General features: G+C 44.2%; 1 protein-coding gene across 3 annotated transcripts in view; it reads left to right on the top strand.

Moving 5' to 3' along the window:
* The window catches only part of LOC147431914 (uncharacterized), a 66375-nt gene that overhangs the window by 43493 nt on the left and 764 nt on the right, over positions 1-22118 (top strand). The window contains exon 4 of one of the 3 annotated variants that reach the window (XM_086494363.1): positions 20709-21172. The exons of the other annotated variants lie outside the window; for them this stretch is intronic. Coding sequence (XP_086350489.1) covers positions 20709-20714 — 6 coding nt within the window. The 3' untranslated portion in view covers positions 20715-21172. Of the gene's footprint in view, positions 1-20708; positions 21173-22118 lie in introns of those variants that run through there. 3 annotated transcript variants of the gene reach the window in all.

Below are 22118 nucleotides of genomic sequence, written 5' to 3'. Positions count from 1 at the left end.
ATGCCATGGCACTTCCAATGGCACTTCCACATGACACCTATTCCCGATCATGTGGAAAAGACCCTCACTTTTGATCATGGGAGTAAGAAAATAAAGATTCATGCTGATGCAGGAGATTGGCAGTTCCCAATAGTAAGCCATATCTCCATTAAGAAAGAAATGAAGAAGTGTGTTTCTGCTTACTTGATTTTTGCACGTGAGAAGGATAAAACTAGTAGGGACTCTCTCTCTAGTCTGGAAATTAAGTGTCTTCAATTTATTGAAAAGTACAAAGATTGTTTCACGGAAACACTTCTTGATGAACTCCCTCCGGTACGCCCGGAAGATCACGGCAGAGATCTCATACCGGGTAGCTCGCCTCCCAATCAACCCCCTTATCGGGTAAGTCTTGCTCAGCAAGAGGAAATTTTGAAGCAAGTCAACGAGCTTCTAGAGAAAGGGTTAGTACGGCCAAGTGCTTCACCCTATTGCTCTCCAGTTCTACTCGTGCAGAAGAAAGACGGCACGTTTCGAATGTGCATAGACTATAGGTCTTTAAACAAGATCACGATCAAGAATCGCTTTCCGATCCCCCGGATTGATGATATACTTGGTAAGTTGCAGGGTGCAAGTGTCTTTAGTCGCATAGACTTAAAGAGTGGGTATCATCAGATACGGATCGCCCCTGAGATGTCCATAAGACTGCTTTCTGCACAACCTTTGGACTATATGAATTTTTGGTAATGCCTTTCGGCTTGACCAATGCTCCTGCGACGTTCAATCGCATGATGGACCGCATTTTCAGCCAGTATCGAGCTTTTACGGGAGTTTTCTTTGACGACATACTCATCTTCTCTAAGTAAGAAGAGGAACATCGGAAGCACTTGGACTTAGTGTTTCAAGAATTGCGAAAGCATGAGTTGCATGTGAATGCAAAGAAGAGCGAGTTCTTTCTCTCAGAGATACACTATCTCCGCCATATAGTCACTCACAATCAAGTGAGCATGGATCCTGCCAAGATCCGAGTGGTAGAAGATTGGCCTATTCCCACTACGGTACATGATGTACGTAGCTTCTTGGGATTATGTTCATATTATCGAAGGTTTGTCCGAGGATTTGCTCATGTAGCAGGACCACTTCATGATTTGACAAAGAAGAAGATTCCTTTCAGATGGGGATCGAGACAACAAGGAGCTTTTGATCGGCTCAAGTACTTGCTAAGCCATGGACCTATTTTGATAGTGCCTGACTTAAGGAAACCATTTGAGGTTCACTGCGATGCTTCAGGCGATTGCATCGGAGCAATGTTAAACCAAGAAGGCCATGCAGTGGCCTACGAAAGCAGACGGCTTAAGGATGCAGAGTTGCATGCACCAATCTACGAAAAGGAACTCACGGCTGTGATTCACGCCTTATCTAGTTGGAAGCACTATCTTCTAGGAGCGGATTTTGTGATCAAGACTGATCACCAGAGTTTGCGGTATTTTCTTACGCAAAGGAAACTATCTGAGAAGCAGATGAGATGGGCAAACTTTTTGTCTATGTTTCACTTCCAGATCCTTCACACGGCTGGGAGTAAGAATGTGGTCGTGGACGCATCGTCTAGGCGGCCAAGGGTGAACGCTATCACTTCGGTGTATCACCAAGAATTAGAAGCACTACCGGATTTGTATCCGAATGATCCAGATTTCTCCACCATTTGGGGAAAGCTACATCGTGGAGAGAATGAGTTTCCCTATTCCATTCGGGACGGTTATCTGTACCACCATGAGGCCATATGTGTGGCGGAACCATTAAGAAAGAAGATCATGGATGAAGCACACGCTTCGCCTTATGCGGGTCATCGGGGTATTCTCCCTACGACCTTAGCAATGGAAGGATATTTCTTTTGTCCTAGCCTTAAAGCAGACATTGATAAGTATGTCAGGGAATGCTTGGTTTGCCAAAAAGTGAAGTATGATCGGCATAAGACGCCTGGGTTGCTACAACCTTTGCGTGTGCCTAATGAACCTTGGGAAAGTATTGCCATGGACTTCATCATGGACCTCCCTAGAACTCAGACCGGAAATGACGCGATCTGGACCATTGTGGACAGGTTTAGCAAGCAAGCACACTTTATATCAGTCAAGAAAACGATCAAAGCAGATCATATGGCTAGGGTCTTCCTGGTACAGATCTTTAAGCATCATGGAATGCCTAAGTCTATTGTGAGTGATCGAGATCCTCGCATGACAGGAAATTTTTCGCGTGCCTTGATGGATAATCTTGGTACGAAGCTGAATTTTTCATCTGCCTACCATCCTCAAACGGACGGGCAAAGTGAGATAGCCAATTCCACAGTATTGGATATGTTAAACGCTTGTGTGTCAGACCGGCAATCTGACTGGGAGAAATATTTGCCTCTTGTCGAGTATGCGTATAACAATACCATACACTCATCGACAGGGAAAGCACCTTTTGAGATTCTCTATGGTAAGCCTTTGCTTCCACCCATCCTTTTAACTAAGGATAAGATCTTTGCAGCAGATGAATTTGTCCGGGATTTGGACACAGCCTACGAGCAAGTTAGGAGAGCTATTCTACGCTCTCAGGAAAAGCATAAGAAAGCTGCAGACAAGCACATAAGGAATTTAGACTTAACAGTCGGACAGTTAGTCTTACTCAAGTTTGAGAAGGCAAGACTTAAGAAACAAGCGTCTCATAAGGGGAAAGTGGTAAAACTTTCTACCCGTTATTATGGGCCGTTTAAGATTACTGAGCGAGTGAATGATGTCACTTTCCGATTAGAGCTACCGCCTAATTGGAAGATCCATAATGCTTTCCATGTCAGTTTACTCCGGCCGTATGTGGGACTGCCTCCAAGCCAGCCTAGCGCTGAGGAACCTCCTGAGGTTGAGGAAACAGAAGAAATACTCCAACCGGAGCAGATAGTAAGTCATCAGGAGTGGCCTCTCAAATCCGGAAAGATAACACGGAAGTATTTGGTTAAGTTTAAGAACTATTCGAATCTTGATGCTCAGTGGATGACGCAGGAGGAATTAGCAGCTTATCACGAGATACTGGAGGTATATGTCCAAGCACTACAGTTGAGGTCAACTGTTTAGAAGCCAGAGGGATGTTGCTAATTGGACTATTTTCTTATTTTTAATGATTGATCTCTTTTTTAGGATATTTTATTGTGTGCACTAAGAACTATTAAAAGATTGTAGCTACAGGAAGGGAGGACAGATGTTTTTCTGCGAGGAGTCTGTGTCTGCATTGCATCTGTGTCGTGTCCTGCACCCGGGGACGCCTGGAATGTGTTTGTGTAGCATTGTTTTCATTAACTGAGTGAGTTTTTAAAGTTTGAACAGGTTCACACTTTATTTTATAAAGTGGCTGGTCACTTGAAAGTGACCAGCCCTTTCATTAATAAAATAAAGCAAGGCTCTTATTAAAAAAAAGCCAGTGCTAAAAGCTACGCAGGGGGATGAAATCTCTCTCTCTCTCTCTCTCTCTCTCTCCTCTCTCTAGAAAGCGCCAGAATCAGCGATTCTTCTCTCTCCTCTCTCTAGGGCGCCAAGGCTCTGCTTTTTCGGCTGCTATTCCCGCCGGGTGCCAGGGCCTATAAAAGGGCAGCAAGCGTTCAGTTTTTGGAGAGGCCGGGAGTAGCAGAAAGTGCTAGCGTTGGGATTTTGGAGCAGAGGTTGGCGACGTAAACGGCAAGTGTTCGTGTGACGACTGAGTACGGAGGTCGCTTTTCCAAGCAAGGAGCGACGGGTATAAGGTGTTGATACGCATTGAGAATTATTGCTTTGTGTGGTTTGTTTTGTAGGAATCTCCCGTCTTACGGGAAAGCCCTACACGGGAAAGTACGGCTTTACGCCTAAGTTCCTTACGGGAAAGTACGGCTTTACGCCTAAGTCCCTTAGGGCAAAGTAAGGCTTCACGCCTAAGTCCCTTACGGGAAGGAACGGCCTTGCGCCCAAGCCCTTTACGGGAAAGCACGACCTTCGGGTCCAAGACTACAGAACGAAGGGGTTTCCTCGGGTTCTCGTGCTTGTATAAGAATTCTCCCTGAATAAAGAATACTCTTAACGGGGGGGGGGGGGGGGGGACCAGCCCATCTTCTGGTCCCCAATACTGTGTCGATCTTCTCCCTTCTCTCCCTTTTGCAAAGTATTTTATTTTTCAGATTTCTGAGTGCTCGTGTACGCTCCCGTTTTGTGACAAGAACTTTCCCAAGACCTAGGATAAGATTTTTGAAGCCGACCAGTACACGAGGGACTTGGACATTGTTTTTGCCAAGGTTTGTGAGGCTTTAGAAAAGTCTCAAGAACGACATAAGAAGGCAGCAGATTGACATTGACGAGATTTGAAACTAAAGGAAGGTGATTGAGTGCTCTTACGTTTTGAGAAGGCACGCGTAAGAAAAGGAAAGGGAAAGGAGCGGTTTTTTCCAAAGCTTGGCATGAGGTATTATGGCCCTTTCCAGATTAAAGAAAAGATAAATGATGTCTCCTTTGGACTCAAGCTGCTCGATACTTGAAAGATTCATAATGCATTCCATGTAAGTCTCTTGAAACCTTTTAAAGGTGAGGTGCCAGTTGATGGGGAGCTTGATGAGCTACCGGAAGTGGAAGAGAGCAAGGAGATACTCGTTCCTGAATAGATTTTGGCACACGAGGAAAGAAAGGTGAAAGGTAAAGTGATTCGGTGGTTCTTGGTTAAGTTCAAGAACTATCCGGCGTTAGATGTGAAGTGGATGGTGGAGGAGGACCTAGCAGATACTTCTTAGATTTTGGAGCTTTACCTTGAAGCATTCGGTTTAGCATCGTCTACTCCGATAGATCCTCGATATCAGCAAGGTTGAATCTGGTGCAGAGGGATTGCACAAGAGGGGAGTCACTCCGCTCCTTTGTCAACAGATTATCTCGATTGAATAAGGTCACTGATGTCCCCTTTGGGTTTCAAGGATTCTGCTGGGCTGAGAGTATTTTGCTGAATGACTTTATGAAACGGAATTTCCGAAATCAAACATGAATGATTTGTCCTCTCTCATTTGACTTGTTTGAGTGTAGGAATTGAAGGACGAAATGACTGTAGCATTTCGGTCTCATAAATCTCTATAGACATGATCGCAATAAGGATTAGTTAATCCGGCATCTGTGAGGTCCGGGATGGATCTAGATACGGTTACTAAATATGTTGCTGGTAGTCATGGTCTGAGATTGGGAATAAATTTTTCTGTGATTGATTTGTCATGTGATGTCAACTGCATTGATGTGACCGTGGTCTTTATACAAGTACTGGATGTGTTGTGTCTAGTGCGTCGGTACTTAGAGTCAATGTCTACTGAAATGGTTTATGGTCTCTGTCTGTTTTGCAGGCGTAATCGAGGGCGATTACAATTCTTTCAAGAGGGGGGTATGTCACAAACTGATGACGTGGCAGTGCCATCCGGACACAAACATATGGATAGCTGATGTGGAAGAAACTGTACGGACTGCTGACGTGGTAGAAATTGTACGGACAGCTTACATGGCAGAAACTATAAGGGCTGTTGACGTGGCAGTAGTACGGACGTCCGCCTTTTGTGCTGACAGTGTTGGCGTGGCAGCCTGTACGAAATTCCGCTTTTTGCGCTGGCTGATTTTACTGGCAGATTTTGAGCTAGGTGCTTTTGAGGATTATTGCTTTTGAGTTTGAAGCTTTTGGCATCCCTTGTAACGTTTATAAGGAGCCCTTGGGACCTCACTTTGTAGAGCATCTGGACGCAGAGTCTAAGAGCAGAGGTCCCTCGGGAGTTGTACTTTGCAATTCTTTATGAAAAAGAAACACTAAAAGGGGTGCCAGACTTTGGGGCCAATACTTCTGGGCACGGAACTCCGTCGGGCCGTGTCGACTCTCTCTCTCTCTCTCTCTCTCTCTCTCTCTCTCTATTAGTTCAGTGATTATGAAGTTCCTGCTCGTGTGTTGCTATTGATTTCTCGCGCCAAAACAACTCAAGTTAGCTCAAAAAAAATTCCGAGGGACATTCGGAGGGACAATCATCTTGCTCTTTTTTTTGTTAAGGAGTTGGCTTCTCCTTTCGTCCAGATCGGAACTCTTGATAATCCGGCGTAGTAAAATTAGCCATCACACCCAGACTGCACTGATCTTCCACGGGTGTCTTGATGCACTAAAATCACATACCCAGGCAATCTCATCAAATTAGGAATATTAAGTGGTTGGCACATCACAATGCAATACAAATGCTCACATATGCATCTTACAAGACATATAAACATAAAGTCGCCGATGAACACTCCCCCGCAAATAACCATCCAAGTCCGGGCCATGAGCTGTTCAACGACTCCCTCATCAAATCCTCTCGCAAATAACCTAAAAAGGTCCGGGCCATGAGATATAGAGGCCTTCTACAACCAAACGCCCCCCCAGACAGTAGCGTGTGTCGTTTGGAGGTGTTGAGAGTAAGGATTGCTCAGACTTCTTAATACTCCCCCCGTAAATAACCATCCACGTGCGGGCCATGAGTAAAAACAACACTTTTCAATCATTCAATACTCCCCCCACAAATAACCACAAGGGTTCGAGCCATGAATATGAACAACACTTTTCAATCATTCAATACTCCCCCCGCAAATAACCACAAGGGTCCGGGCCATGAGTATGAACAAGCATTCTCAAACATTACTCCAGCTGGGAGTAAAAATCACCAATCATCGAAACGAGTATTAAAACCAGAGTCAGATAATTCAAATCAGCACCAAGACAGGTTTAAAACAGACACCATCCATTTCAAACAAAGTTTCAAACAATACTTTCTCAAACAAAGTTCAAAAGTATCTAACTATAAAACAACTAGATAGTTCATTCAGGGTTTTGTTCGGACAACCGAATTTAGAGGACGATTGGCGTGCCCTTCTGCATCACGCTGATGGTTTGGTTCCGAACCTGGAGAGTCGCATCATTCTTGTCATGCCAAGGCATGCCGACGAGAACGTCACATTTGTCCAACTTCATAATGTGGAAATCGGCTTTTCCATGATAATCTTGGATAGTCACTAGAAGAGCACGAATGAGCGGTACCACTTTCTGAGTTTGCTATGTGGCTAGCTCAGCTTCAATTTCTCCACCCTTTGCATCGTAATCAAAGTCCGTCTGCTTCAAGAATTCAGGATGGATGAAGTTCTCTATAGCTCCTGGGTCAAAGAAAATTAGGGCTTTCAAACCGTTGACTTTACCATATGCTCGACACAATTCATTTGTACTTTCAAGGCGTATGCCATAGATGTCAGGTACTAATCCATTGGCTGGTTTAGCTCGTTTGGTTGGAGATGGTCTTGGGTTTCTGTCGACCGTCGGCTCCGCTGGTCTACCAGTGCGTTGGGGACAACCAAAATAGTTATGTCCTGTTTGAAAGCATCCAAAACATCGGCCTTCTTGTAGTAAGGTATCTCGTTGTTGAGGTGTCAAACGAGGCCTTTGCGGTTGACTTTCACGAGCCTCTTGAGAATCTGTTCTTTGTTGGCGAGAGTTGTGGTTAGGGCCGGAGGTACTTCTATGGTAAACTCTAGCTTTTCCTTCATCAGTTTGTACCCGACCGCGGCATGGTCCATAAGCTCTTGCATGGTAGAAACTTGCTTGGAAAGACAATATTCTTGCAATGGTGATGGTAATCCAATGGTGTAGCGCTTGCACTGGTCCTCCAAGGAAACGAACTTAAAGAAGGACATCGGAAGGTACACGTCGAGAAACCTTTGGTTATAGTCCTCCATGGTTTAGGTTGCAAGCATTTTCAAGTTGCCCCACTCTGCCAAAATCCGGACTTCAAACATAGAAGTCATGTAACTGCGTGCAAAAACTGTCTTGAAAGCTTGCTAGGTCCTTGGAGCATGCGGTTGTGTCGCGATTGAACTCCACCATTGCATAGCATTATCTTTAAGAAATCCTGTTGCTCGAGAAATCTTGGATTCTTTTGTATAGTTCTCCAAAGCATAGATATTGTCGAATTGCTGTAGGAACTGCAATGCTTTCTTCCTATCTTTCATCCCGAAAAAAGTGAAATATTTGACTGTCGTGCCGCCATCCTTGAAATCTTTGGGTTGGGTTAGGCGCATATCCCGGTTATGGATAATAAGGGTATCCAACTGGGCTCCAACCATTGTAGCCTGGTGGCGGTGGTGGAGGTGGGGGCAATGGTGGTGGCAAAGGCGGTTGCACTGGATCAGGGTCAGATGGCTGTGGCATATGCTTGAAGACTCCCCCAATTGGAACAGACGGCTGAGAAGGTTGCCAGTTGGAAGCTCTAGTTCTTTTTGGTGCCGAAGGAGGTACCACCTGGGGCATGAGAGGGGGTAACATGTAGTTCAAAAATTTGTTGAAAACTTTGTAGCATCGAAAGATTTTGTTGAATGTTGTGAAGCTCGTCGAGCAAATACTGCAAATATTCTATTGAATCCATGAACACGATGTCTTGGGTTCTTTATGGCTTATGCCCTGTAAGACAGAGCGATGAAGACGAGAGCGTGTCCGATGCGCGATGAAGTAAGGGTGGGAGTGCCTAATAAGTCCAAAATCGGGCCCCGAAGATACTTCAAATAAAATTCCAGTAGTCTTTGGTTTGCTCTGTCTGCTCTTTTGTAGGATCGGTATGCTTTTAGAAAAGCACACGCACGATGCTTTGATACCACTGTTACAAACCAAGCACCACGTGCCAATAGAAAAGAACAAACCGAACAGACTTTTAGCACTTCAATAAGAACTGAATTGAAAGAGAGAGATGACACGCGACACAGAGTGGCAGAATTCCACCCCAGAGAGTATTGGCCCCAAACCTTGTCGCCCCTTTCGGTATTTCTTTATATAACTTGAACTCTGTCCAACGTCGGTACTCCAGACTTTGCACCTTCTCTATGAAGCATGCCTGAGAATGAGCCCATGGCCTCATATTTAAAGGCCATAGGCCCAAAAGCAGTTTACACAGAAGGGCTTTATACTCAAAAGCATATGGTCCAAAAGCGATGCCCAAAAGCTGCCAGCGTGATTTACGGGAATCCGTACAGGGTGCCACGTCAGCATGTCAGTGCAATTTTTGGGATGTCCGTACAATTGTCACGTCATCAATTTCTACGTTGTCTTTTGTGTGCGTGTGAGGGTCCAACTTTATTTTAATTCCTTTATGTCACTTGGGCCCCATTGGACGGGGTCTTATAAGTTGGTAGGACTTCTTCTTCTGCTGTTGATTGTTCTTCTTAGGGTTTAGGCCCCTCGGCCGTGATTTGGAGGAGGTTGGCTCTGCTCTTCAGTGACTTGACAGGTCAGCAGTTTGTGACAGCAGGGTTGTTGCTAAGTGAAACAACCAAAGAATCCCAACTCTCAGGCAAAGTCATCATTAAGAAAATAGTCTTTAGTTTATCATTGATGACTGGTAACTCAAGAGTCCTACAACTGACTCAAAATCCCTATGAAATCACTCAAATGCTTAGATGTTGGCTTGGACTCATCCAACTCCATGTTCACAAGTTTACGCATAAGGCACTTGATTCACAAGAGTTGTATTTCCATAAGTGTCTTTAAGCTTTTTCCATATAGCATAAGCTGTATCAAGACGCTTAATGCCTGTAAGTACATCATCAGACACAACCATTTTGATGTATGCAATGGCCTTCTTGTTAAGTCTAGCCCAATCCTCATCTGCTATGGATGCAGGCTTAGTTTCTAAGAGAGCATCATCACAGTCCTTGAGAAACAAAATGCCTTGCATCCCGTCCTTCCAAAGATCAAAGCAAGTGCCATCAAACCTCCTTGATTTCAAGGAGGGATTTAGTGTCATTGTTGCTAGAAGCATTAGTAACCATATTTCAACAATGCACAAAATTACTGTCACAAGACGGGCACCACGTGCCAATAGAAAAGAATAGACTGAACATACTTTTAGCACTTAAATAACAACTGAACTGAAAGGGAGACGACACGCGACACGGAGTGGCAGAATTCCACCCCAGAGAGTATTGGCCCCAAACCTTGGCGCCCCTTTCGGTATTTCTTTATATTGCATCAACACAGTACAAGCCGGTACTCCAGACTCTGCACCTTCGCTAGGAAGCATGCCAGACAATGAGCCCTAGCCTCATATTTAAAGGCCCTTGGCTTGAAAAGCAGTTAGAGTAAAAAGCCTTTAAAACTCAAAAGCTTCTGGTCCAAAAGTAAAACCAAAAAGCTGCCAGCGTAATTTACGGAAATCCGTACAGCTTGCCATGTCATCATGCCAGCACAATTTTCGGAAATCTGTCACACTGCCCTTAGGGTTAGTGTTAGGGTTTTTGCAGTTTTAGGGTTAGGGTTTCCAGAATTAGGGTTTCAGCAGTTAGGGTTTCTGGCAGAAATTAGGGCTAGGGTTTTTGCTCTTGGGCAGCCACGTCATCACTTTGTGACAGTTTAGGCCCCTCGGCAACATCTGTAAGTTGGCTCCTTTCTTTAGGCTTTGACACGTCAGCAATTTGTTACAATTACAAATGTTGCAATTTATGACATCAAACAACCAGCTGAATATTCAGCCAAATGCAGCCGAACTTCTCAGCAAAATAAAGAGTAAGGATTATTGCCACTGTATCATTGACAATATCCCAAATACATGTACAACAGTGAGAATGACGATTTTCAGGAGTATGGTTGCTATTTCAACATACATGACATGCATAAATCACTATCAGATGCTTCAACAATGTCACCAAAAATACATCTGCAGCAATCCCAGATGTGCAAATGATCTCTAGGCCAGGTGCAACATGAATATTCAGTAATATATTAACTCAATGAGAGCTGCCCGACATGTGTATTGCATACATATGTGCTCGTATCAACTTTTGATATATTATACACCAAAAAACTCTACAATTTCTTCAAAATCTCACAAGTGAGAGGTAATTACACTGCTTACAACACCAAGATTGCTTCAGCAATGCCCCCAAAGTGCATTACACGCATCAATTTTTCCAAGATCCACAAATTTCAGCAAAAATTTGGCTGACCAATCTGTCCCAATTGCATTAATACATGATCCAAAGAGAAAAATACGGGCAAATTTGGCAAAATTTCAACAAATTTTGCAAAGGCCTTAAATTTCTCGAGTTGTGCACCAATGTCAATGAATTCAACTTAGTTGAGTAAAATTTCACTGATACATGAAAAACCCCAAATTTTCCGAAGCCAGTGTGCACAATGTCTGCATTTTATTTTTTTGGGCGTAGATATTGTTGTCATGTACGAACAACACAAAGGCTGTGCTTCCACACATGAATTAGGGCTTGCCGTGGCCTATGCGAGTTGACTTGACTTGCCCGAGACCTGCAAGTGATCAATAATGGCCTATTGCGACTTGCGTGAGCTGCCACTTGCTTTTGCAGGCTGAGTAATGCTTGAGAACGTGGCTCTGATACCAATTTGAAGTGGGAAAGAGGAAGTGCAGGTAGAATGCGTAGCAGAATCGTGAGCGACAGAGAGAGAGCGTGAGGAGATTTGACGCAAAGAGTTATCGTGCACCAAACGATGGTAAACAAAGAATAAATCAATGTATATTATATGTTAGGGTACAATAAGGGTGTGTTCACCCTTGTATGAAATTTATACAAAGAGGGAAGGGCATTTACACCCAACATCGTTCTCCACTTGAAAGGGATCTTCTTCTTTGTTAGATCATAGAGCGGTCCTTCTACATTAGCAAAGCCTCGGATGAGTCTTCAATAATATGAACACAATCCCAAAAAACAACGTGCATCATGTATGGTAGTGGGAGTTGGCCAGTCTTGAACAACTTGGACCTTTGCCGGCATTGTAACAATAAATGCTGTTTCTTTCCTAACGAAGCGGACCGGCCATTTCCCACTATTCCGTTTTCAAGGAAACGATGTTTTTGACCTTTTTTTTGGGATTGAAAAATATGCTTTCAATCAATTATCTTTTAGCCTTAGTATCATTTTATGCACTTGCATTTCTCTGCATGTACACTTTGCACTCTATGCATAACGCTTTCCCTCTCTCGCCAAGGTTTACCGGAGTGAGTCTTGTGGCTTCTCTTTTGGGCATTTCGGGTGGCTTTGTGGATGGGGGGTGTGTATGTTTTAAGTCCTATAATAGTTTGTACACTAAATTAATATTTTAATTAAAAGAAACACTAATTCTTGACCATTTTGACCTAAACCAAAACTCCCAAAACTCCGTTTTTCCCATTTTTGTTTCTCGTGGTGACTATGTTTGCGGGATCCATACTCACTTTATTGTGAGAGATTATATGGCCTAGGTAATGTATTTTTGTGAGAATCTCATTAATACGTGACTCATGCTTATGCAATCCTCGAAACACTATATCCAAGTGCTTCTATGTTTCTCACGATTGAGAGAAGACTAGTATGTCATCAAAGGATACTTTTGTAAAGGCTTGGTATGGGCTAAAGATACCATCCATCCTTCGATTGAATGTGGGGAGCATTAGTTAATCTGAAAGGCATAACCAAAAATTCATAAAGTCGAAATGTTGTGCGGAAAGCAGTCTGTCATCGATTCGGGGAATCCAGAGTTGATTCTTCATCGTGATCTTGTTTAGAGGTCTGTAACATAGTTACCAGGGAACGTGTTCCCACGGGTTTGGAACGTCGGAACGGTGTTCTGGTCGGTCAGAGTTGCAAGGAACGTCTTGGAACGGCAGGGCGTTTCGGATGACAAGCTGGTACCGGAACGTTTGGACCGGAACTGGGTGGAATGGGCCGGAACGGTAGAAAATGGGCAGATTTCCCCAAGCTCCAATGGTCACAAAGGGGCAGATTCTGGGGGGTTTTGTTTCTTGGCAACCCTTATAGAATGCTCCCCCCTCACCCCTTTCCTTCACAATTGCAACAAGCCTCAAGGCTCTCTCTCCCCCTTGCTCTCAAGCTCTACCCTCAAGCTCTCAAGCTCTCTCCCCATTGTTGTCAAGCTCTACCCTCAAGCTCTCAAGCTCTCTCCCTTGGGCTTGCCCTCAAGCTCTCTTCCCCTTGGTCTCAACAAGTGAAGCCACACTCTTAAGCTCTCAAGGAGTCAAGCCTCTCTCTTAAACCCTCAAGGATCAAGCTCTCTCTCTATTTCTCGGATAATCCATGGCCTCTTCTTCTACCCCTTGCAATTATTTGAGAGCTCTAATCTGTACTTGCATGTGTTATTGTGTATGGGCATTGTGTCTATTGTGTACACTGTATGTACTATGACCGCGGCGCCGCACATCACAATCAAGTCATAATAAGGTTGAAAGTTCTTCATATCGTGTTTTTTGTGGGTATTAGAGTCAAAGGACTCTAGTACTAGTATTCAAACACACAACGCTAAAAATTTCATTATTTGGGTGTTTTTTATGCCTCCCGTTCCGCGCCGTTCTCGTTCCGGACCCCTTGCCGAGTAGGGAGGCCCGTCGCCGTTGCTGTTCCACGTTCCAGGTAATTATGATTTGTAATCTATGCACATACGATTTTTTTAATGCATTGGTAGAAGCGGAGAGTAGTAGAGAGAAGTGCTTGGCCGTATTAGACCTTCTCTAGAGGCTTGTTGACTTGCTTCAAAATTTCCTCTTGTTGAACAAGACTCACTCTGTATGGAAGCTACTTGCTATGAGATCAATATGATGATCTTTTGGACGTTCTGAGGTAGCTTATGTGGAAGAGATTCAATAAAATAGTTGTTGTACCTTTCAATAAATTGAAAATCAAGACTCAAGAGTGAACACTCTCCCTCTCGTGCTAAAGTTAAGTGAGTAGAAACACACTTCTTCATTTCCTTCTTAATGGAAATGTGGCTTACAATAGGGAATAGCCAATCCCCAGCATCAACAAAATTTTTGTTTTTCTTGCCCTCAATATCTACAGTGAGGGACTTCTTGACATAATTTGGAATTGGATTGGTTTGGAAGTGCCATGGCATCCCCAAGTAATGTCACATCCTTTGGTGGGTGCCATAAAAAACGATTCTCGTTCCTTGTACTTGCAAATCCAATTGCACATGAGTTGCATTGGTAGTCAACCCCTCAGATGCAGATCCAGATGTGATTGGAGTGTCTAACTAATCAGGTGTGAGGCACAGGGGGATCAATACTCGCTTGTATCGGATTTCCTCCTCAGATCATCACCCGGACTCTCCCACTGAACTTACAAAACAACTCCTTGCACCCATCATATGACGTATCAAAGACATCCATTCCTTATGGCTTTCTCAATCTTGTAGATCTACATTTCCTTAATAGTTCTCAAGTGCACAAATTTAAATTGTCCTAATTTCATTAAATAGAAATTGCTGAGAAATTAAGAAAATAGTCAATTTAGCAATAGAGAGCTTCTACCCCTCAGGATTCTGAATAGGGAGAGGGACCTCCCAAGTTCGATCAAAACGAAGTTAAATGGAGTGTGGGTATTGAGCCCCACCTTCCGGTTCATGTGCTCGTCTCTCTCTTTCCTCATCAATAAGGAAACTCTATGAAGGGGGGCATCGTTGGGTTGTGGCTAAACACTTAATCTTGTGAAGGATCCACCTCACTTCATCTTTTCTCATATTCATGGAGGAGACACTTGACAGAGGGTTTTTTTCTAGACATGGCTTCGTGTGGTAAGAGTAGGACATTTGGCAATTGGATGTCAATAGCTTTTATAGGAATGCTCTGTGGAGGACACTTCAGTCTGAGGAAAATTTCCCGCCTCTTGTAACTGATAGCGATGTATATTGGATTGGAGATATATGTTGGAATTACTCCTCAGACTTCAAGGTCTGGGGGCAGGCAAGATGAAAGCCGGACTGGTTCCAGATTGCATGGGTACTGATCCAAGCACGATTGATGAAAGTACAGAACTTTACCGAGCTTGGGGCAAAGTGAAAGACCAAGAAGCCCTGATTTTCTTTGATGGAGGAGCCAAGGCCAACTTCATTTCACCTGAATTGGTGGCGCGGCTCGAGATTACACCCGATCAAATGGGACCACAAGCAGAAGCAGTTCTAGCGGCACCCGGCAAAGACGTGGCCATTACACTTGTCATTGACAAACTTCGGTTGCATTGTCAGGGGTGTTTGGAGCATGAGGACTTCTACATAATGCCCTTGGAAGGTTGTGATGTCCTCTTGGGAGTCCCTTGGTACCATAAGAACAACGCCGTGGTCGATTATCGGGGAGGAAAGCGACATTGACCACTGAAAAGGGCCGAAACATTGTACTTAATGTGAAACTTAAGGGCGAGTATTGTATCGCCTTCGGCCGTATCGAAATTAATAAAATCCAGTCTGTTTGTTTACTCGATCTTTTTGAAAGAGTTAAATGATGAACACAGGACAAATATGTCTGAACTTGATAAAGAACGCCAAGATTTTCTCCATACTCATGCTGATTGCTTTTCTGAGGGCCTGCGAGGCGAGTTGCCACCAGCTCGTCCTGAGGATCATACTATCGATCTAATATCTAGAAGCACACTACCGAACCAGCCACCTTATCGTGTGAGCCGAGCCTAGAATGAAGAGATTATGAACCAAGTGAAAGACCTCTTGGAAAAGGGTCTTATCCAGTTGAGTACTTCACCTTATTGCTCTCTGATGTTGTTGGTTTTGAAGAAAGATGGATCTTGGAGAATGTGCATTGATTATAGAGCTCTCAACAAAATCACCATCAAGGACAGATTTCCGATTCCAAGGATCGATGATATTCTAGACCGACTATAGGGATCTTCTTGTTTCAGCTGGATCGATTTGAAGAGCGGATATCATTAGATTCGAATCGCGCCGGGAGATGTCTACAAGACAGCTTTTCGAACGATATTCGGTTTATTTTACATTTTTGGTGATACCTTTTAGCCTTACCAATGCTCTAGCGACCTTTAACCGAATGATCGACATGATTTTTAGAGAGTACTGATACTTTCTTTGATGACATTATTGTCTTCTCCAAGGATGAGTGTAAGGTGCATCAGAATGAATGTTTGAACTTTGCTCAAGACGAGTGCTCCGAATTGTGCTCAAGGTTCCTTTTTATTCCTATGGAAGGGAGAGCCTTCCGTTCTTAATGAGAGAGTGCAATGAATACGAACAAAGTGAATGGACACTGTGCGTGAAAGTGCATGAGACTGAGAAATAGAGAAGAGAATACGACACTAGAGACGTTGTAAAACCCTCCTCCGAAGGCCCCACTCTCTATGGCGAGAGTGATCTACTTATGATTGCACAAATCTCTACAATGCTTGGACTTGCCGACGATGAAGACGACGACGAGACATGCTGAAATCTAGAAACTGGCTGAAATCTGTAAATCTTGTATCTGCTGAATTCTGACTCTATGTCGGGGACGATGTCGATGTCGATGACGACGATGCGACGACTGTAAACTGTCCGGGCTGAAACTGTAAACCTTGCGGAAACTGACCGTGCGGCGAGGAACTCTTGCGGGAAGGTGAGATTTGATCTGCGGTGTCTAAGGGCTGAAAACTGAAAACGTTGAGGTTTCTTGAAGTTGCGTCGCGGAGAATCTGCAAAACGCTAGGGCTGAAAATCTGCAAATTTGTCTCCGTTTGTTCTGCAAATGCAAAACGCTAGGTTGATGTGATGTTCTGCTGTCGCCGGAATCTGCAAGTACAAACCGGTGGCTGATCTGGCCCAAAAACGCTATGTTGTTGCTGTGGAGCAAAAACGCTAGGGCTTGGGGTTCTGCTGAGAAATTGCCTGTTGAGCAATGGTGCTCCTGCTGCCTCTTCTGCCAATTAGTGCTAGTCTAGGTTTGCTTATATACAAACTACTGAATTTGCCCTACCTACTTTCCAACAAAAGTCACTTAAAAATAATAAGTGAAAAATGTCAAAAATAGGAAAAATAGGCTAAATGCATTGGAAAATTTCCTTGAAGGATTCTGATGGGAATGCTTATGATCATGTTGTGTGCAACTAGAGGATATGCATCTACACTAAGTGTCTGGACATGCACGGTCTGCGAACAGACTCACAAAAGTGCCATATCACTTCCTATTCTAGACTGACTTAACTGAACTGAACCCTGGTCATGCTGTAGCTTGTCCACTGACACATAGGGTTGGATGTGTCACGTGACATCCCCTCCTTTTCAAAGTGAGGTACTGGTACCGAACTGTATGGCGTCGAGGGAGATCGCCAATAGCATCCGGAATCCTGGAAGGGACTCTTCGCCGGCCCACTCTGATGTGTGGGTCGTGTGGTACTTGAACTTCATAAAGGTCTACAACGCTTGCTTCTTTGGGCTGCGCCGAAAGCGACAAAGTTTTCTGTGGCTCCTTTGATGCTTCAACTTCGTCTTTAGTCATGCTTCTTCATTGTCAAGACGAAGGGGCTGAAGTGATGTCCCCTCATTATTCTTTAGCCAAATCTTTACTTTCTTGTCAATGCCACCCGGAAGCTTCTTGCAATGGTCCAAAACCTGTTCACCAAAAGCAACCCATGCAACCTTTCGACCTGTAGGATCTTGCCGAGCAGTTGGGCATTGCTCGTACACAAACAACGTTGCAAACTTGTGTGTGATCTCTTTGTTGGCTGGCATGCTTTGGTAGCCTTTGTGAAACAGTAACCTGCATTCGTCTACAAACTCAGGTCGCATCATATGGAGAAAGATTTTAGAGCCCTTCTTCCTTTTCTTCATGAAGACCGAGAACCAATCCTGATTTGTGACATCAGTCTCACCGAGGTGCTGGTAGAGCTTGCCCTCCAAGCTTAAGCCATACTCCTCATGCAACTCCTCTCGTGTGTAGCAAAATCGAGTTTGCTTGGGGTATTGAATCCTCCAGGAAGATCTTGCTGCAACCCACATTTGACATAGTGAACAAACATTGAAAAGAACATTTCTACAATTGAAGAGACAGAGTTGATATGTACCAATGCTTTTGTCGCCGATAGTTTAAGACTTTATGCCCAATGTTGTGGAGCTCCTAGGCTTGCTACTGGATGAAAGCATGCTAGCTGAACCACCATCAGCTGTTGCCATGGTGCACTTTCGCGGTGGAGTCTTCATATCACTGTACAAACAAAAAAACACAATCCATGATTCACAATGTCCTCAAACAAACACATTGCTCAACTACAACGAGAGAGAGAGAGAGAGAGAGAGAGAGAGAGAGAGAGAGAGAGAGAGAGAGAGAGAGAGAGAGAGAGAGAGAGAGAGGGGGGGGATTACAGTACCTGGTGAAGATTGAGGTTGCACAAAGAGGGTAGGCATCCGCAGTTCTTCCTCGCTCTGTTTACACAGGGTGCATGAAGATGGAGTAGCGCGTGGGTAGCTTCCTGCTGTGTAGAATGGCATGCAAGAGAAGTCACAGTCACCCTCTACCCGTAAACAATGTTAAAAAAATGATGGCATCCTTGAAGTGGCGGCATTTTCCATTTCTTGCAATTTTCCACGTCCCCGATAAATTATTTGAAGGGAACAAATAAAACTTGAGAAGTACTTCGAAAACCACCTAGAAAAGCCCTTAAAATTGACCACCATTTCATGTTTTCACCCAGATATATGAGAAAGAGCTTTTGGCGGTTATCCATGCTCTTACTCAGTGGCGACATTACCTACTCGGAGCCGATTTTACGGTCTTAAAAGATCACCAGAGTTTACGCTATTTCTTGTCACAAAAGCAGCAAAAAGCAGATGCGGTGGGCGAACATCTTGTCACAGTTTCACTTCCAGATTGTCCATGTGCAAGGACAGAAGAACTTGGTGGCAGATGCTTTGTCCTGGAAGTCGTTGGTCTCGGCTATTTCCGCGATATATCATAGAAGCTTCAAGGATATGGTCGATCAGTACGCCACGGATCCACATTTTGCAGATGTATTCGGTCGAATAGAGAATGGGGAGGTAGTAGCGGGATATTCTATTCGGGATGGCTACTTGATGAAGAAAACGATGTTGTGTGTTACACAGCCGTTGGGGAAAAAGGTTCTAACCGAATGCCATTGTGCACCATTTACGGGTCATCGCGGCATTGATACCACCTTGAAAGGTGTGGAGCGTTACTTCTTTTGGCCGAGACTCAAGACAGACGTGGACGATTTTGTACGCAGTTTGCTTGGTATGCCAGAAGGTCAAGTTTGACAGGCATAAAGCACCGGGATTGTTACAGCCTTTACCCATTTCCACCCGCCCCTGGGAAAGTATTGCTATGGATTTCATTTTTGACCTCCCGAAGACTCAAGGTGGGCACAATGGTATCTGGAGTGCTATTGACAGATTTAGCAAACAAGCTCATTTCATTCGAGTGAAGAAAACAGTTAAGCCGGATCACCTAGCGAGACTGTTCATTGCCCAGATATTCAGATTACATGGCATGCGTGAGACAATTGTCTCTGACAGAGATTCGCGATTCACGAGTTTGTTTTGGAAGGCTATTTGGGAGAACATTGGCACGCGGTTGCAGTTCTCGTCATCTTTCCACCCGCAGATAAATGGGCAATCTGAGATTGCAAATTCAGCCGTGTTGGATTTATTGAAGTCTTACATCTCGGATCAGAAGACTCAATGGGAAAAGTATTTGCCCTTGGTGGAATTTGCCTACAATAACACGATTCACTTTTTGACGGGGAAGGCGCCATTTGAGATTATTGAAGGTGCTCTGAAGGTTCCACCCTTCTTAAGCACGAAAGATAAGATTTTTGAAGCCGACCAGTACACGAGGGACTTGGACACTGCTTTTGCCAAGGTCCGGGAGGCTTTAGAGAAATCTCAGGAAAGACACAAAAAGGCAGCAGATCGACATCGTCGCGATTTGAAATTAAAGGAGAACGATTGGGTGCTCTTACGTTTTGACAAGGCACGCTTGAGAAAGAAAAAGGGAAAGGAGCGGCTTTTTCGAAAGCTTAGCATGAGATACTATGGACCTTTCCAGATAAAAGAAGAGATAAATGATGTCTCCTTTAGACTGAAGCTGCCCGATACTCGGAGAATTCACAATGCTTTTCATGTGAGTCTCTTGAAGCCTTTTAAAGGCGACGTGCTCGATGATTGGGAGCCAGATGAGCAACCCGAAGTGGAGGAAAGCGAGGAGATACTCGTTCCAGAACAGATATTGGCACATAAAGATAGAAAGATAAAGCGATAAGGCGGTTCTTGGTTAAATTCAAGAACTATCCCGCATTGGGTGCGAAGTGGACGGAGGAGGACCTGGCAGATACTCCTCAGATTGTGAGACTTTACCTTGAAGCATTCGGTTTAGCATAGTCTACTCCGATAGAACCCCGATTTCAGCATGGGCGGAATTTGGTGCAGCGGGCTGCACAAGAGGGGAGTCACTCCGCTCCTTTGTCAACAAATTGCCCCGATTTTTGATAATAGAGTCACTGATGTCCCTATTGGGTTTGAGGGATACTGTGAGCTGACAGTATTTGGAATTCCCGATAATATGATACTGATTTGTACTTGACTTGCTTGAGTGCAGGAACTGATAGACGAAATGATTGTAGCATTTCGGTCTGATAAATCTCTATAGACACGATTGCAATAAGGATTAGTTGATTGGGCATCTGTGAGGTTCCGATTGGATCTAGATGCAATTGCTAAAATATGTTGCTGATTAATCATGGTCTGAGATTGGAATGATTTTTGAATGTGATTTGTCCTGTGATGTCAAGTGATGTCCTGTGATGTAATTGTCGATTGGTACATGTGTTAGATGTGTTGTTCCTAGTGCGTTGGTACTAACAGTCAATGTCTGCTAAGACAGTTTATGGCCTCTGTCTGTTTTGCAGGCGTAATCGAGGGCAATTACAATGCTTTCAAGAGGGGGGTATGTTACAAACCGGTGACGTGGTATGCTCGAACACACTTAGCAGGCTACAGGCTCGGAAAACGCAGCAGGCTGACGTGGCAGATTTTCGGAATTCACGCTGAACATGTTGATGTGGCATACCGTACGGATCTCCACTGTTCACGTTGACAGTGTATGGAAAAGCTGCTTTTACGCTGGCTGAATTTACGTGGGCTGATTTTGATAGATTTTGAGCCCATTGCTTTATTTTTAAGAAGCTTTTGAATTACTACTTTTGGGCTTATGCTTTTGGGCATCCCTTGTAACTTATAAATAAGTGGGCAGGGCCCTCACTTCTCAGAGCATCTGGACGCAAAGTCTGAGAGTGAGAACCCTCCCACTCTCTTGTACTTTGAACACAGATTAATACAAAAAGAAATACCGAAAGGGGTGCCAGTCTTTGGGGCCAATATCTCTAGGCACGGAGCTACGCCGGGCCCTGTCAAATCAAGTGTGAATTATGAACTGTTTTGAATGAATCTTTGCTGTGTTGCGGTAGAAACTTGACTTGGAGTGTCCAAGTTTGTTACAGAGCGCCGCAGCCGCTACAGTGCTGTGTGGTCAACACCATTGGTGTTGCATGTGAACAATGTTGTTGCACGGCAATTGACGGCAACTGAAAGCTGCCATGACTGAAAGCTGCCATGACTAGTGTAGAGGTTACGAAATGATGGGCGAGAAGGCTGCAAGGTTGTTGTGAGAGAGTCTCTCTCTCTCTCTCTCTCTCTCTCTCTCTCTCTATCTTCAAGGTCTCTTGGGATAGTTTCCTACGACGTTAAAATTCTCTTCTTCTTCTTCTTCTTCTCTCTCTCTCTCTCTCTCTCTCTCTCTCTCTCTCTCTCTCTCTCTCTAACAAAGCATGCTGCTTATGTTGGCTGATCGGCAGTGCAAGGGTACTCAAGGGCCGAATCGGGACCGAGGGTGAGCACACAGGACTCAGCATGCGCAGGTTCTTGAGGTGAAAGCTGCGTATGCCAGGGCTGTACCTGCTGTGTGGTGACTGATCAACCAATGTCACTGTTGGCCCCCCGACCCTTGAAGGCCTGCCCCGGCCTCCGCCGATCGCCCTGATTACGGGAAATGGTCACTAAGCGACCATTCCCTACACCGTAATATGCACTCCTGAATCTTGTTATAGATGCTATGTAGTGCTCAATTCAATGCTTGTATCATGTGACTCTCTTTTGAGACTGGTTTTCTTATTTACTCAACGTGAATGTAGTTTTTCTCTACTGAAATAGATTCCAGTGTGAGTAATTTTTAAGATCAATGATGTGATTTGCTTTCCAGAGCTCATTAAATAAGCAGATTTGCATGTGCGCACATCTCAAGCTAACAATTTGCATTTTAT

This window comes from Adiantum capillus-veneris, chromosome 21 (genome assembly GCF_014529385.1).
Source record: "Adiantum capillus-veneris isolate H3 chromosome 21, ASM1452938v2, whole genome shotgun sequence".
Lineage (NCBI taxonomy): Eukaryota > Viridiplantae > Streptophyta > Polypodiopsida > Polypodiales > Pteridaceae > Adiantum > Adiantum capillus-veneris.
The sequence above is the reverse complement of the archived record's forward strand: the minus strand, read 5'-3'. Positions and strand labels throughout refer to the sequence as shown.